The following is a 15,717-nucleotide window of genomic DNA, read 5'->3' on the forward strand; positions in this document are numbered from 1 at the left end:
CCAACAGCCACACGCTCAGTCAAGCATGAGCTGCCTCCGCGAGCTTGCAACCCCCTTTCTCCAAAGACCCCACACTGCATCTCGACTTAATTCCCAGAGCAGAACACAAGAGTCCTCACCCCACTGTGAGACCAGACCTCGAGTGAGAACTCCGGAGAGCTTCTGAGAGGCTGAACCAGGGGTGGGGGCGGCTAGGAAGGCGGCATTACAGAAACGGCCCAGGGGAGGGTGTCCCAGGGCCAAGACAGACTTGCCCCACCTCTCACTTGGGTCGACACAGAGATGCCTCTCCTCCCCAGGGGGCAACCTCGGGATCCCTGCAGGAGATGTGCCCGTGTGCCCTCCTCCCAGGCCCGCAGCCTGGACCCACCTGTTCTGACTCCCTCCTCTCTGCTTCTGTCAGGTTCTGGGCTCCTGGCTGTTCTCTCTGTCGTCCCCTTTGGCTGGGTTCAGCCAGGCCCCTAGGGATCGCCCTTCCCGCGCACCCTCCTCCCCGCGGCCACGTTGTCCCAGGCGCCCTCTCTGCCGACACGGAGCCAGGAGCAGGTGCACAACCCAGGGAGTGCCAGTCTCGTGGCTGAGAGCCTTGGGTGCCTAGCGAGTACACAGAACAGGCGGGTGCCAGAGGGTCCCAGTAAGGCTGGGGTTGATGTGTTCGCTCACCAAGGCAGGCTCCCAGGGGCGGGGCTGGCTGTTCCCCAGCTGCTAGGCTGGCCTTCAGTGAGCCCCAGACCACGAGGGGAAGGCCTCCTGCACGGACCTGGGAGGCCCGCCCAGAGGCGGGTGGGAAGGAGCACAGGACATGTGCTAAGACCTAGGTCTGGATCCTGATCCTGCTGGTGACAGGTGCACCTGGATATATTTCTCAACTTCTCTGACCTCACATTTTCTTAGCTATGGTAGTCAGAAGGTTGTTAGGAGCCGATGCAAAAGGCAAACTAGGGGTCCCCAGATGGGCTTCAGAGATGTGGAACCCCACACATTCTGGGCAAGTTCTGCATGTGAACATGTGTTTTTCTAGGGAAGGAGTCAGGGGAGAAAGCTGGGACCCAGAAGAGCGAAGTCTCAGGCTGTGGTGTGTGGTCCCAGAAAGGATGAGAGCGGACGAGGGGGGCATGTGAGGAGGGGGAGCCACAGAGGAGAGGATGGGGGGCCGAGGGTCCCTCACAGAACACAAGGCAAGAGGGCCCTTTAAGGGCACAAGCACCCTGCCTCCTCCCCCTGCAGGTGGACCACCTTCTCCCCGTGTGTCTTGCTGTGGGTTTTTGCATGGAATTCTATCTCTGAATTTTGTGTCTAAGGCAGAGAGAGATCGCATGGATTAATTTATTCACTCAACGACTATTGAGTGACCTTCTCTCTGTTCCCCCCCACCCCCCACCCCGGGCACCTGCTGGCATCACTAGGCCCCTTGTGCTCATGGGCCCCAGGGAATCCCCTCCAAGTCCAGACCTGCCCCTCCCTTCTGACTTGCTTGGGAAAGGAGGATTGCGTTGCAATTTGGGGTCATTAGGCACAGATGCCTTACCCTCCGGACTACCCTGACAAAGGTTTAAGTGTCTCCGACTGGGCTCACCCCCTCCTGGCTCCGGCCTGAGCACACGGGGCGCACATAGCCTTCCCCACACAGCCCTCCAGGCGGCCTGATGAATGGCTCCTTGAAGGTCCAGAGCCCTCTTCTGAAAAGGTGAATTCATACAGAGCCATGTCAGTAAATTTCCAGGGCTGTGCTCCCCGGCCTCTGTGTGCGTCCTAAGTCAGCTCTGTGCAGGGGCCGAGGTCACCGGGGGCCCACCGCCGGGAGCGGGACAGGGCTGGTTTCCTAATATTTGCGGCCGTGGGGGCGGGGGGGCTTCCAGGCGGGGAGCACAATGATATTCGTGGCATGCTTCCGCCTGCCATCAGGGATTTCCCTCCATAAACAGGAAAGTGAAGCAGAGAATCCAGGAGACGCTGGGCTTCGGTCTCCCTCCCCCCCAGGAGAGTGTGGCTGCCCGTGACGGGTCCCAGAACAGAAGATCCATGAGGGCAGGGCCCGTGTCACCGCCGAGCACGTGTCCCTGACTCGCCGCACACACAGCGTGTACACGCTTCAAACACACACGCTGAGAAAGCGCAGACAATGCATCGCCCAAGGCCGGCCCTGACGCTTCCTGGAAGCCCTCTGAGCTTCGGCACCCCCACTGTTGCTTCTCTCGGGCCTGACGAGCCCCTGGCCCCGTGAGAGCCTCTGAGCACCCCCCTCCTTGCACGGACCCTGGCGGACATGGATACAAATATTCCCCCCCCGCCCCCGTCTGCTTTCTAGTGCCTTGTTTGCTCCCTCTCCCCTCCACGCCTGGTGTGCAGGCTCCGGACAAGAGTGGCTCTAGCTCTCAGGGGCTTGGGCCAGTGTGAGGACAGGCAGGGGACCACGATCACAGGTGGCGGTGAGCCCTCGGCTTCAAGTCTGACCAGGGTGGGGGGCTGCAGGGGGGGGTGGGTTAGGAGGGTGGGGGCTACAAGAGGGGCGGGGCTGCAGAAGGAGTGGGGAGGGTAAGGGGGAGGAGGGATGCAGGAGGGGTGGGTAAGCGTGTGGGTTAGGAGGGCAGGGGGCTAGGGGAGATGGGCTTGAACCGGTCCTGAGGAGCAGGTGGAGGGGAGGAGCCCTTGCAGGGCTAGGGAAGGGCAGGTGGGGACACCTGAGCAGTGCAGGGGTGGCTCAGTCCCAGAGGAGCAGGGAGCAGGCACAGGCGGGGCAGGGCTCCAAGTGAGGGGAAGGTGAGGTAGAAGAAATTAGACTAGACTCCACCAGTTTAGGGAGGGTGCTCCGCCTCTCCCCTTCTGCACCAGACCCTCTAGACCCAATAAAGCCTCACACTTTCCAGAAGGGGGCACTTCCCACGGGAGAGTGCTAACTCTGCCTGGACACCTGCCCTCCACCTCATTCCTTGGTCACCCTCGGGGACTCAGTCCCAGCCCTTGGGGGGCAGGCCCCTCTTAACCTCTTGCTCTCCCCCTACCATGTCCCCAGACTGCACCGGTGAGCCCAGCCAGCTGAGTGCCCCACTACCCTGCATACTGGGGGATCCCAGAGAACCGAGCCACCCAACCATGACGGGCTAGTATCCGAGCCTCCTTGGGTCACTGCTGGTGAAGGACAAGACCATCATTCCAAGGGGAGGAAGCATGGCATCTTCCAGAAATGGCAGCCACAGTATTTCTGGGGTCACACGCTCTTCTAGAACCCGGGCCAGCCTCTGAGTGTCTCAGTGGATAGGGTTCAGCAGAAGGGGTGCCGCGTGACCCCTGAAGCTAGGTCATAAATGGTGAGGCAGCTTCCTGGGGTCTCTCCCTGGACAAGGGAGAGCCCAGAAGCTCAGCTCAGTTGAGGCTTCCATGGAAGAGGCCACATGAGAGGCACAGGGACCCCGGGGCCCCTGCTGACCCAGCCTCCAGCCCAGGCTCCAAACAGGTGGGTGAGGGGCTTTCAGGTGACCCCAGCCCAGTGGCTGAAAGTGCGGGAAGGGCCCTGAGTCACAGGGCTGACCCCAGCCATCCTTCAAACCCATGTAAGTGAACAGAAAAATCCTGTTATTTCGAGCCACTGATTTTGGGGGTGGGTTACAACGCTAGATACAGGTGTAGCAAGACAGGGACCTTCCTGGAATCCGCTCTCCTGAGATCTGGCCAGGACGAGGCACCTGCTGACTGTGACGGCCTGCCCCGTTGCGGGGGGGGGACACCAGCAATAGGACAGCCAGCATGGAGGTGACGGTGTGGGGATGGCGCACAAGGCGCCCAGTCACTCTGCCGTCGCCGGGGCATCCCAGGGCCCGAGATGCAGTCCACACGCCTGCTCTGGGAGGGGAGCACCTTCCAAGAAGCAGAGGCAGCCCGTCTTCTGCTGCAGAAACTCCCCAGGGTGGGGGAGAGCTGGAGCCCCTCCCACAAGTTCAAACATCCCAGCAATGCACCCCAACTTTACATGCCGGTTCCTCCCAACTGTGGGGGGGTTACAGAGCCTTGCCCATTATTTACCACCGCGGCTCCCTCCTCCAGGCTCCCTCCAGGCCCCACTACCCTCCCACCCTCTCCCCTGCACACCCCGGTGCTGGTGTTCTGGTGTTCGGTGATTTTCCACCAGGGGCGCTTTGCCACCAACTCCCCCACCCCAGGGGATCTTGGCAACGTCTGGAGGCATTTCTGACTGTCAAGTTTGGGTGGTGCCTAGTGCACGCAGTGGCCAGGGGCCAGGAATGCCGCCGCCCACCCAACAGCACGGAGGGTGGGAGGCCCTGCCCTGTGTCCAGTCTCAATGGCCCTGGTCTCACTGTGTTAGTGCCTTGCTCCTTTGCTCTCTGCGTGAAGCTACACAAATTCCAAACAGAGCAGATGCTGAGGCTGGTTTTGGCCACATCTGACCCCTCCTGACACACTGGTGTTTAATGGTCTCCAGCACAGGGGACAGGCCTAGGCAGCCTGTGGAGGGAGGCCACTGGACCGGCTTTGGAAGGAAGGGGACAGAAGCTCCGGGGGGCTAACTGGGGCCACCCCTGGGAGCTGCTGGGGAGGGGCTTCTCTAGAAGATGCTCACACCCTGCCGGGGGCCCAGGCCTGTGGGATGGTGGCTGGTGAGTCCCATAGGGGTCCCTCCCATCACCTTTCCATGCCCCACAGCAGCCCAGAGGAGGGCACCCCCAAACCAGAATGCCCCCACACCCAATCACTGCTCATTTACATCCGAGGCTATGGGCGACAGGCCCCACCCTGCCCTGGTTAACACAAGCCTCCTTCTAGGAGCCAGCGCATGATCCAGACAATGTGTCCCTGCCCCTCCCTTCCCCTGCCGGAGCAGGGGCCCTACAAAGAAGGAGGGAGCTGAGGACTGAGCCCTGACTCTGAACTTGCCTGGACCACTGGATGCTGGGAAGGGAGTCCCTGCCCCGCAGCTGGGCCCTGGCTGGCGGAGGACCAGCAGGAAGCCACCAGCTGCGTTCCCCAGCTCCGGGGACTGGGGCGCCGTCAAACCCACGCCCTTTCTCCCCCGCCCCCCGCCGCCTTCATCCACCCCACAGGAGGAGCCCCCAACCTCCTGAGTCCCTGGGAGCATCCTCAGTGTTGAACTGTGGACAAAAATCTCCCCATGGGGGGGGGGACGCGAGGTGCAGGAGAGAAGACCCCAGTACAAAGTAGCCCCACAGGAATGAGTTCTGCACTCTGATCCAGACCCCCAGACAGACCAAGAAACTGAGTCGTGCAGCTCCCCACCCGACGGGAAAGGGAGGACACTAGCATCACCTTCACTCCCACGGCGCAGGCGGTAGGCGGGAGCTGGGGCTGAAGGCGCACTGCAGGCAGAGCGTGGGCCCCGCCGGTGGGGTTCAGGGGACTGCACGGGGCCCCGTGAGCTCTTCTCCGAACACCACCTCCTGTCCCTCTCCACAACTTCGGGGGCTGCCGACCGCGAGGCCCAGAGCCCAGCCGGGCAGGTACCAAGGGCCGGCACCGCGCATGCGCGCACGCCACGGGCCTCCCCAGGCGCACCTGACCCGCTCGCGGGAACAGCGCGGCCCACATGCAGCACTCAAGCCCCTCCCACGCGCCCGGCCGCCCGGAGCTGCACAGGTGCGTTCAGTTTCAGCCTCAGCCCTGCGGCAGGTGTTCCCCTTAACTCCCAGTTCGCCGATGAGGCAACGGAGGCTTGAGGAGGACGGCGATCCGCCCAAAGCGAAGAGCCACGTGCCACAGAGCCACGGCCACGCTCGGCCTGACGGACCCCCACGTCCCCCCTCTGGACCCTGCTGCTTACAGGTGTTCACGGATGCATGTGCCCAGCCTGGCTCCGGCGGAGACACACAAGTCTGTGAGGACCATCCCAACCCGGAGAGTAAGGGGCGGGAGGCTGGACCTCAGGGCGCCCCGGGCCGCTGCGCCGCCCCCCCGCAATGGCCACAACGCACACGTGGCTCGTGCTATCTATCGTCCTGGAGTGCAGACACAGGCCACTTCGTCCTGGTTAACGCACACCTGCCTGCCAGGCCGGCCCCCGCCGTGTGGACCCCCCCCTCCTCCTGGGGCTCCATCACCCGCACTGCTGCTGGCCAGTGCCTCGCCAGCCCCGCCGCAGCTGGCCCGTTGGGGGGGTGATCTGAGCAGGGCTCCCCAGACCTTGACCCCTTGCGGGGGGCGGGGGGAGGGTGCAAGAAGCTGGGGGGAGGGCTTCCTGCCAGCAGAAGGTAGCATATTTTTGGAGTCACAGAATGTCAAAAGTAGTGGGATCTTAGGAAAATCTGATCCAACCCTAATCTCAGGGGCAGACAAGGGAGGCCAAAGGGATGTGGCCTGGCTCTTGGGTCAGGGAGCCCCTGACAAGTGAAAAGCCACAGTGTGATCAGAGGCCAATGGGGAGCAGGGGAGCCCTGTAAACTCCTCCTGGGCACCCTGGGATTTCAGATGCAAATGTATGCCACATTGGGGGGGGGTTCTTTGGGGGGAGAATTTCCGCTGCCCCTGCTCTCTGGGGTCCGGAGGTCAGGAAGCCTGCTGTTGTGCTGACCAAGGCTGGGGCACCCGGGGCAGGGCAGGGGCCTGGGGAAAACAGCAGGGTTAGCGCTCCAGCTGTCCCAGCTTCTGGGACTGTCCTAGGGCAGCAGGAAGGGAGCTGGGAGCATGGCTGCAGCCTTCGGGGAGCAAAGCTGGGGGTAGTATTTATAACTGGAAGGGAGGCTGGGAGGAAATGAGTCATAGCGGCCACACATCTGCTCTAGGAGCTGGAGACGCCCTGGGGGGAGGGGCGGGGGGGGCAGTGAGGATGGGGCTGGCTGCGAAGCGACTGTTGCAAAGAGAAGAGAATGTATTTACTTTCTCCACCAAACCAGCGGACACTTAATTTTCCATCCTTTTTTTAAAACTACACACACTATTTTTTTAAAGGCACCTGCACATTCCAAAATAGAGGGGCCTCCTACAAGAACCCTAAAATGCAAGAAGCATCGGAAACTGCCACAGCCCAGAGGAGCCCACGCAGACACAACAGCCAAACATAACGTGGTCCCTGAGTGGGATGCTGGAGCAAAGCCAGGACACTGGGAACAGCTGAGGAAATCTCGATGATGCCATATCAGTGCTGGGTCCCGAGCCATAATAAGAGCTCAGCAAGACGGGGAATCTGGGTGTGGGGTAGGTGGAGTTCTCTGTACTGTCCTCTCAGTTCTTCCATAAATCTAAGACTGTGCCACAAAATAAAGTCTATTAACATTTCAAAAGGCACCTACCATAAAAATGACTTTTTAAAAAAATTATAATGTAAATCATCTAAAGTTATTTACAGGGGCGCCTAGGTGGCTCAGTTGGTTAAGTGTCCCTGATTCTTGGTTTTGGCTGAGGTCATGATCTCAGGGTCATGAGACCGAGCCCCGTGTGGGGCTCCACACTCAGTGCGGAATCTGCTTGGGATTCTCTCTCTCCCTCTGCCCCTCCCCCTTGCTCGTGCATATGCTCTCTCTCTCTCTCTCCAATAAATAAATATCTTTTAAAAATAAATAAAGATTATTTACAACACTTATTAGTAAAGTTCTGGGTGAGTCAGGTTGGATGTGGATTTTCAACTGTGCAGGGCATCAGCGCCCCTAACCCCCGTGTGACTCCAGGGTCAACTGTAGTGTCGTTATTCCCATTTACGGAAGAGGAAACTGAGTCTCAGCTTGGGTAACCTGCCCCAGGACCCCCAGGCTGATCTGGTGGAGGGAGCAGGTGCTTCTCCAGTGGGCTGGGCTGTGGGGAGCACACCTGTAGCCAACACCGCCCAGTAGGTGCTCTGGGGACCCAGGTGCCTCTTGGGCGTGGAGGCAGGGTGACTGGAAAACATCCTCCAGGTGACAATGACACAGGCTGTGCCTTTCAAGAGCTCTGACAGCTGCTGGTGGCCTCGAGCCGTCCCCCAGGGGGCCTGGGGTGGGGGTGGGGGGGAGACCAGGCCTGGGGAGAGCAGAGAGAGCTATGGGGGGCTGTGGGGACTCTGGGGGCACTGGAGAAAGCTCCGCAGAGGCACAGTGAAAACCTATGGTGGGAGGAGCTCAGCTTCCGGACTTTCCCGGCCTCTGGGGGCAGTTCCAACCTGTAAGAGCAGGTCGCCAGCCGTGAGTCCAGATTCTACTTAGCTGCTCTTGCGGTAGGGGCAGTTCTGCAAACAGGGCGCGAACGACTTCGCTGGGGCTTTGGGCTGTGCCTCCTGGGAGAGGGGGGTGGTTTGTGGACGGCCCACTGCTGGGCCCGCTGGCACTCAGAAATGCACAAGTCTACGGACGGCACCGCCCGGGGTCCCTGGTGAGCCAAGTGGGTCTCCGGGCAGAAAGTGAATTTTGCTCTGAGAATGTCACCTTCCGGTCCCCTTGACACAGTCACGGTGTCAGGGCAGCTCTGAGGAGTGCAGGAAGACATACACTTGGATCCGCGTCTCTCCTTCGGTGCATTTCAGCTCTGTGGCCTTGCCTGTACCCCCAGCCGCACCCCCGGGCTGTCTTCTGGTTTGCGTGGTGGGGGGGTTCACGGCAGACTTGGGGTGACTGCCTGCGGCTGGGCACACAGAGGTGCGCATGGTGGCCGGGCTGTCACTGCTGCAGATGGTCTGGCCGCGCGCCATGCTGGAGCATGTGGTCCACGCGCCATGGCAGGCGGGAGTAACTACTTTAGAACAGCCAAATGCCTCATCTGTGTGAGGACTTGCCCACAGTCCAGGAGCTGAGCCCCGGCTGCCACTTGTGTGGCCAGCTGCCGCGCCACAGTCCCCTGTTCCAGATGCTTCTGAGCCTGCTCGGACTTGGCCACAGTCACCACCCTGTGCCCAGAGACCAGAGGTGGGTGAGAGTCCAGACAACCACATTCCACAGGCGGTCCTCCAACCAGGAGCCTCCGGAAGGAAAGGCCAAGAGAGCAAATGGCCTTAGAAATTACAGACCAATGACTGAGGAATTCTAAAAGGGCTGATCACTCTTGATCTTGTTTCTATTTGACCCAGGGCAGATCTCAGGAATCGTACCCCTGGAATGTAAGGTCCACTTGTCTCCTCTCTGAAAGGCCTGGTGCTATGTAAAGAACACTCAAATCCTGCATTTGCTACTTGCAATTTGGCCCTTGAGATGTCATAACACTCTATTAAAGTAGATGTTCGGGCCACGTGTGGAGTCCAGCCCCGGTGTGACCCATCCCCCAAGCCCCCAGAGCTGGCCAAAGCCTCTGTCAGCTAACTCCGATTGCCCAAGGACCCCTGGCTTCTATTGTTTGTGGGGGAGAGGAAAGGAAAGGGGGTGGGGGGGTGTTCTAGGCAGGTAAGAATGTGCTCCGGCATCTCAGGCATCTGCACACAGAGGTTGGGCTCAGGCCAGCTGGGCATGTTCTCCGAGAGGCATTTCCTGTGGGGCTCCCAGAGTCCCTCACACAGCTGGAGACTGAGACTCTCCAGCCCCCTTCTACGAGTGTGGCCCGGGGGCTGAGGACACAGGCCCTGGATCACGCGGTCCGTGCTTGTATCCCAGACCCCCACTTCCACTGTTACTCCCGGGACCTCAGTGTCCTCATCGATAAGAATAATCACAGCACCGCGGGGATTCTGCATCTTGTCTTAGTGTATGGTACACAGTGTTCACTCAAGAAACATGAGCCGCTATTACTCTGAGTATAGGAACCTTGGCAAAGTAGGCTAGGAAAGGCGGTACGATTCCAGCTCATCGATTTTGTTGCAGGTGGACTAGTCTGGGGAGCAAGGGGAAGCTGATCGCAGGAAACAAGCTTCTGGTTTATCGGAGTGACCACAGGCTCCTGTTCCTTACGAGGGTTCTACGAGCATCTCAAGTCATGGTCCCAGGCCCACGTTAAGCCTTCACAGAAGCCTTGGGAGAGTTCATACCAAAGCCGGAGACTCGGCAGGTCCAGGCTCAGCAGTCACTGCGTCCGTCCGGAGGGAATGGGGGCTCGGCCTCAGGCCCTCACAGTTCAGCTCCCCCCTCCCCATGCGTTTAAACCAACATTACAACCACCTTTGCAACGAGAAGCGCTGCTTCCAGCTGTTGTGATACCATGGTGAGCCCGTCTTGCAAACACTGAGAACACTCTGGTGCTCTGACTTCCGCTCAGCAGCGAGCTCAGGTTTCCCTCTTCCCTCACACTGAGTCACCACCCCCGGTCCCCGAGCCCCCAAGAACGGAAGTGTCAGGGCTGTGACTGGCCTCGGGGAGTCCTCCCACCTGGCCCTCAGCCCAGAGCCCGACTGCATCAGCTGCTAGCCATTCTGCCCCTGGGGAGGGCCGAGCGCAATGGGCGGTTGGAATCCAGAAGCACCTGCACCCTCCAGTGGGCGCGTCTGTGTAGTCTCAACAACCAGCCCAGAGCAGGGGACTCAGGAGGCCTCATGTGTGCCTTGGGATGGGCCCCTCAGGGGAGAAGAAATGCCGGGAAGCTTCTGGAAATGGAAGCCAGCAGGCTGCAGCCTTGCAGACGAGACCCCACAGGCTATTTCAGGTGCCGTCACTTACCCAGGGCTCCTTGGCAGATGTCCGTGCGGGTGGCCCCTCCAATAATAAACTGCGGGTCATTGCAGATCTCCTGGGAACGAGACCCACACAGTGCTGTCAAGCCACCAGACACATGCTTTTGGGGTTAGGACACCTCCGTTCCCAGCGGGTGCACCAGATGCCTTCTCCCCTCACCGCCCCCCCCACCAGGGAAAGTTTTGCAGTTAGAGCCAGACTGCCATGGGCAACTTCTCGTACCCCTGCCCCGTGGAACCCCAGCGCCCCGCACTGCCTACAGCCTACTTCATGTCTCTGCTTCCTCTCCATCAGCTGTGGGGTCCCTTCATACTCTGGGGCCGCCCCACCAGCCCCTCTCCTCCATTCCTGCACGTCAGCTGTTTTGTCTTCGTGGGATTCCTTTCCCACCCTGTTCTCTCCTGTTTCACCTCCTACTGTATTTCAAGCTTTCTTGCCGCCTCCTCCATGAAGCCCTCCTTCACAGTCCAGCCCTCGCTCGTGTCTGGGATTCTGAGCCCCCGAGCACTTGTACTCTGCGGTCTGGTATTTAGCTGTGCCCCGTCCAGTGGTGCTGCTGGGTATGTGCAGGGGAACGGATCTAGCCTTCTGAAGCCGCCCAGCGCCCGGGATACCAGCAGCATCCGTGTCTCGGGAAGCCGCTGCAGAGGCGTGCTGTGCGTGGTGCTTTATGTCATGGGGCCCTCTTGGGGACTCAGATGGGTACCGTCCCCATTTTACAGGGAGGAAACCGGCCACGGACATAAAACAATGTAAAACAATGTGTCCAAAGATAGGGGCTCTAAGTTACAGACAGTGCTGGGATTTGCACTCACTGGCCAATAACAATAGCTCTGTACTGAGGTTGCCTCTAACCGATTGGTAACAAAACTCTAAGGGTGTTACAACCTCACTGATTAGTAACAAAACTCACAATTATCACCCCCCCACCCAGCCCCATGGAGGCCAATTGGGAACAATTCTGGCCCCTCCCGCCACCCTCTCTGTTTCCTGATTCTGAAGCGCTCCACCCCAAAGCCGCAGAGGAAGCCAGAGGAAGCCAGGCATAAATCCAGGCTTTCATCGGCTTGGGCGGCCTCGGTGCGCCGGCGCTCCACCCCACACCCCTCGGTGTGTTCCTCTGGGTCAAGCAGAAGCCTTTTCTGGGTGGGGCCTGGGTCCGGCCCCCCGGCCCCTGTCCCTGTGCATCACTCTACAGCAGAGTGCATTCCTTTCATGCCTCGCCATGGTCCCCTCCCTGCTCAGGTCGGTCTGCTTGGGGGGATGACGGAACAGCCGAACCCGCCAGGCAAGCACTCATGCAGCTGATCGATGGACACACTGGGCTTGGTGCCGAGAGCCCAAGAATCACACTGCGTTCCTCTGTGCGCCAGGCTCTTCCACCAGCAGGATTTTCCACTGTTTCAGAAACTTTCCCACACCTCGGGCAGCCTCTCCAAAGAAGGCAAAGCCCAGGGTGGCCCCTGGAGGTGCCTCAGGAAAGTGAGCCTCGTGCACGGCATGTAGGCACTGGATTAAACCCCGATGTGACCCCGGCGACGGGGTCGAGGCTTGGGCTCTGGGTCCAGACAAGCGGGGTCTGAACCCTGACCCTGCCATTCCAACGGGTTCTAACACCCGGGCAAGGTCCTCCACCTCTGTTGGCCTTGGTTTCCTCATCTGTGGAATGGGGATGGTGTGACAGGTGTACCCCCACAGGGTGTTCAGTGACACCACGTGTCCTTGGTGAGCACCCCACAGAAGTCAGCTATTGTCACTGAAGAGCAAGGGGATGATAGTCCCTGAATCTGAGGCCACCAGAGGTCTGTGCTCTCTGGGCACAGGGGGACTCAGGCAGCCTGCCCCTGCTCTGACCTCCCCAGCACTGCAGCTGGTCTCAGCAGCAAGGTCAGGAAACCCCTCCGTAGGGAGGAGCACACCCTCCCGCTCCGGGCCTGCCCGCTCCCTGCTCTCCCTTCCTTGGGACCTTGTGTCACCAACTCCTGCTGTCTGCCTGTCTCTCACCCCTTCCTCCCTGGTGACTCAACACATGACACATCCCACAGCCTCTCAAACCCCACGGCCCGCCCTACCCACCACTCCCCTGTCCCTTTTCAGACACCCTCTCAAAGGAGCTGATGATGCTCTTCCTTCTTTGGGTCCCTCACTTGTGGCGCCTACAGCCCCCAGCCGACCGGCTCTGCACCATCTTCCGACCGCAGCTGCTCTTCCAAAGTCCCCAGTGACTCGCTGGTGTCCAGATCCAGGGGATATTTTGTTTCCCTCGCCTGACCCCAACCCCAGCAGTGTTCGAGAAGGCAGGACGGAGGCAGAAGGTAGCTGTCCAACCCACAGGCTGGACAGAGTCCCGGCTCCACCCTGGACACCTGTGTGAACAAATATTTAACTTCTGCAAGCCTCTAGTTCCTCAACTGCTGAATGGGAACGTAACAGCCTCCCCGCCTCCCCCCCCCCCAACTTGTGAAGCTCGCAACCTGTCTCATCTGAGCTGGCAGGGTCCTGAGATGGCTCTAGATCTCTCGCCCATCTGGAAGCTCTACGGGCAGTTCTACCTCCTGGGTGACCTGCCTCCCCTCACCAGCCCCTAAAGTCTAAGGAGGCAAAACTAGACATACTGTGCCTGGCACATAGTAGGTGTTCAGCAAATGCTTATTTTTTTAAATTAAAAAATTTTTTTTAAGATTTTATTTATTTATTTGAGAGAGAGAATGAGATAGAGAGCATGAGAGGGGGGAGGGTCCGAGGGAGAAGCAGACTCCCTGCTGAGCAGGGAGTCCGATGCGGGGCTCGATCCCGGGACTCCAGGATCATGACCTGAGCCGAAGGCAGTCGCTTAACCAACTGAGCCACTCAGGCGCCCCAAATGCTTATTTAATAGTGAATGAGAGAACAAGTGAAGGAGTGTGCAAATTCACTCTGTAAACTGTGAGCAGGGCGCCATGCTACTGTCAGGTGAATACATTCTTTTACTTGTCACTCTCACAACTATAACTTCACTTGAGGCTCATTACAATCCTGCCTTCATTCATTCCCTGACTCCATGAAGAATCACCATCCCTCTGTTCACAGGTGTATCCCAAGCATTGAAGACAGTGCCTGGCACGTTAACAGGCGCTCAGGACCTCTGGATGAGGTGGCACTGATCTCTGGGGACACATTGGTGACCAATACACAGGGGGCCCTGCAGTTCCGAGGGAAGGACAGATAATACATAATTATATCTATAAACTGCGAAAACACTTGAGGAAAGTTAACAGGGCTCTGTGAGGAACAATAAAAGATAAAGAATAATAAATAAAGAGGAAAATACTTAGGCAACATCTCTCCTTTTAGATGAAGAAATGGAAGCAGAGAGGCTAGAGGTCCAGGCAGCGACACCCAGCAGGTGAGCAAGAAATGAACTCAAGTGCTGGGGACCCCGCCTAGGGCATTTTTACTGCGCTTGCTGCTTATAGGCTGGGTTTAGGGTAACAGGTGACCTGGGAGGTCCAGAGGAGTAGACACAGGGCAGCAACTTTATTCTCAGGTCAGGAATCTAGAGCCTGGGCTCCCAGGAAGCCTTGTTCAGATTTGGCGGGGGAATCCCATGCAGTGTCCCATGGCAGGTGGAGCCTGCAGGGATCCATGGCGAACCGGATGGACAACTGGAGGAGGGGGCAAGCTGTCCCAAGGTCTGCCAGGGCAAGGGGCGTGGGCAGGACATGGGAGCTTAGAGGGGCCCCCGAGATTCCCCAGGGAGCATTCTGGGCCAGTGCAATGAGGAGGAGCATCTGGCTCTGTGCTGCATCACTCCTGTCCTTCGTTAATCATCAGGGTAAATGTTACGCGGAGATCTCGCCAGCGCTCCCATTTGGAAAAATAAACACGAAACTCTGATTGGATAAATCTTAACCACGACTGCATGAGACAATCCTTACGCACAAAAGGACCAGGCTGCGGATTTCCCTCTTCCCTGAAGCAGACACAAGCTGAGTTAGAGCCTGACTTTTCCTGGTCAGATACTGCCTTCCACCCTCCTTTCCCCGCAGACCTTCCTCCCACCATCTCCCCGCGGGAGTCCAAGCAAAGTTTCTCCCAGGCCCCCTATGTCGCCCCGACATCTCGTGGAGTCCGAAGGCGGCTCCCCTGGCCGGCCTGGTAACTGCACCGGAGGGCAGGGCGCGCCTGACTGGCTGGGTAAGCGCCGGGGTGGAGAGAGGCCAGGCCCACGCGGCGGACGCGCCTGCACCGAATAACGGGGAGGGGCGCGCGCGGTGCGCTCGTGGCGCGCTCCCGGCGGCCGGCGCCGGCCCTCCCAGACTCCGCTGCGCTACGCCTGCCGGCAGCCTGGGCCCCGCACCCTTCGCACTCCACCCACCCCGGGCCCCGCGCCCCCCGCCGGCCCCCGGCCCCGCACCCCCCCCCACCTCGGGCCCCGCGCCCCCCGCCGCCCCCCGCAACCCCCGGCCCCGCGCCCTACCGTGGGCCGCTTCCACTCGATGCCCTGCGTCTTGCTGGAATAAGGTCCCAGCTCCTTGAAGCCCAGGGAGGAAGGGATGGCCGGGAAGGAGGGGTCCTGGAAGAGCGTCCCGGCCTCCAGGCACTCGTCCCGCAGCGCCTCGTAATCCTGGTTGAGGTACTTGATGGACTTCTCGTGCGAGCCCAGCCCCTCGGCCGTCTCTCGGTCCTTCACCAGCTTGGCCGCGATGCCGGCCATGGCGCGGGGTCTCGGCAGGGGCGCGGCGAGCAGGGACCGGTGTTGGCAGGGGCGCGGCCTGTTCGGGCGCGCTGCGGCTAGACTGCGGTCCGCGGCGCGGCCGGCTGTGCCTCCCCCAGCAGGAGGCGCCCCCTCCCGGCGGGGTGTGGCCTCGGCGCCCGGAGGGGTGTGGGGCCTCCGCGCCCGGAGGGGTGTGGCCACGTCGCCCGGAGGGGTGTGGCCTCGGAGCCCGGAGGGCGGTGGCTTCCCGGAGGGGTGAGGCCTCGGCGGCCCGGAGGGGTGTGGCCTCAGCGCCCGGAGGGGTGTGGCCTCGGCGCCGGGGGTCGGGAGCTGCCACCTGCGGCCCCGACCGGCCGCCAACGCTCCGCCCCCAGGGCTGGAAGGCGGGTCCGGGACTAAATCAGCGGCCATCACCGGGCCCCCGACTTTGTGTCCAACAGCGCGCAGACGGCCTCTCATTTACGCCCTCAGCAACCTCGGGAGACAGGTGTCCCC

General features: G+C 60.2%; 1 protein-coding gene across 1 annotated transcript in view; it reads right to left on the minus strand.

Moving 5' to 3' along the window:
• The window catches only part of CAPN2 (calpain 2), a 40,194-nt gene extending 24,864 nt beyond the window's left edge, over positions 1 to 15,330 (minus strand). The window contains exons 1-2 of the mRNA XM_028111572.2: positions 14,986 to 15,330; positions 10,512 to 10,581 (exon numbers count right to left, since the gene is read on the minus strand). Coding sequence (XP_027967373.1) covers positions 10,512 to 10,581; positions 14,986 to 15,222 — 307 coding nt within the window. The 5' untranslated portion in view covers positions 15,223 to 15,330. The remainder of the gene's footprint in view (positions 1 to 10,511; positions 10,582 to 14,985) is intronic.
• Between the last annotated feature and the right edge of the window lie 387 nt (positions 15,331 to 15,717).

The sequence above is a fragment of the Eumetopias jubatus genome, unplaced genomic scaffold (assembly GCF_037043125.1).
Source record: "Eumetopias jubatus isolate StellerSeaLion01/CBP00866 unplaced genomic scaffold, mEumJub1_p1.0 scaffold_12, whole genome shotgun sequence".
Taxonomy (NCBI): Eukaryota; Metazoa; Chordata; class Mammalia; order Carnivora; family Otariidae; genus Eumetopias; species Eumetopias jubatus.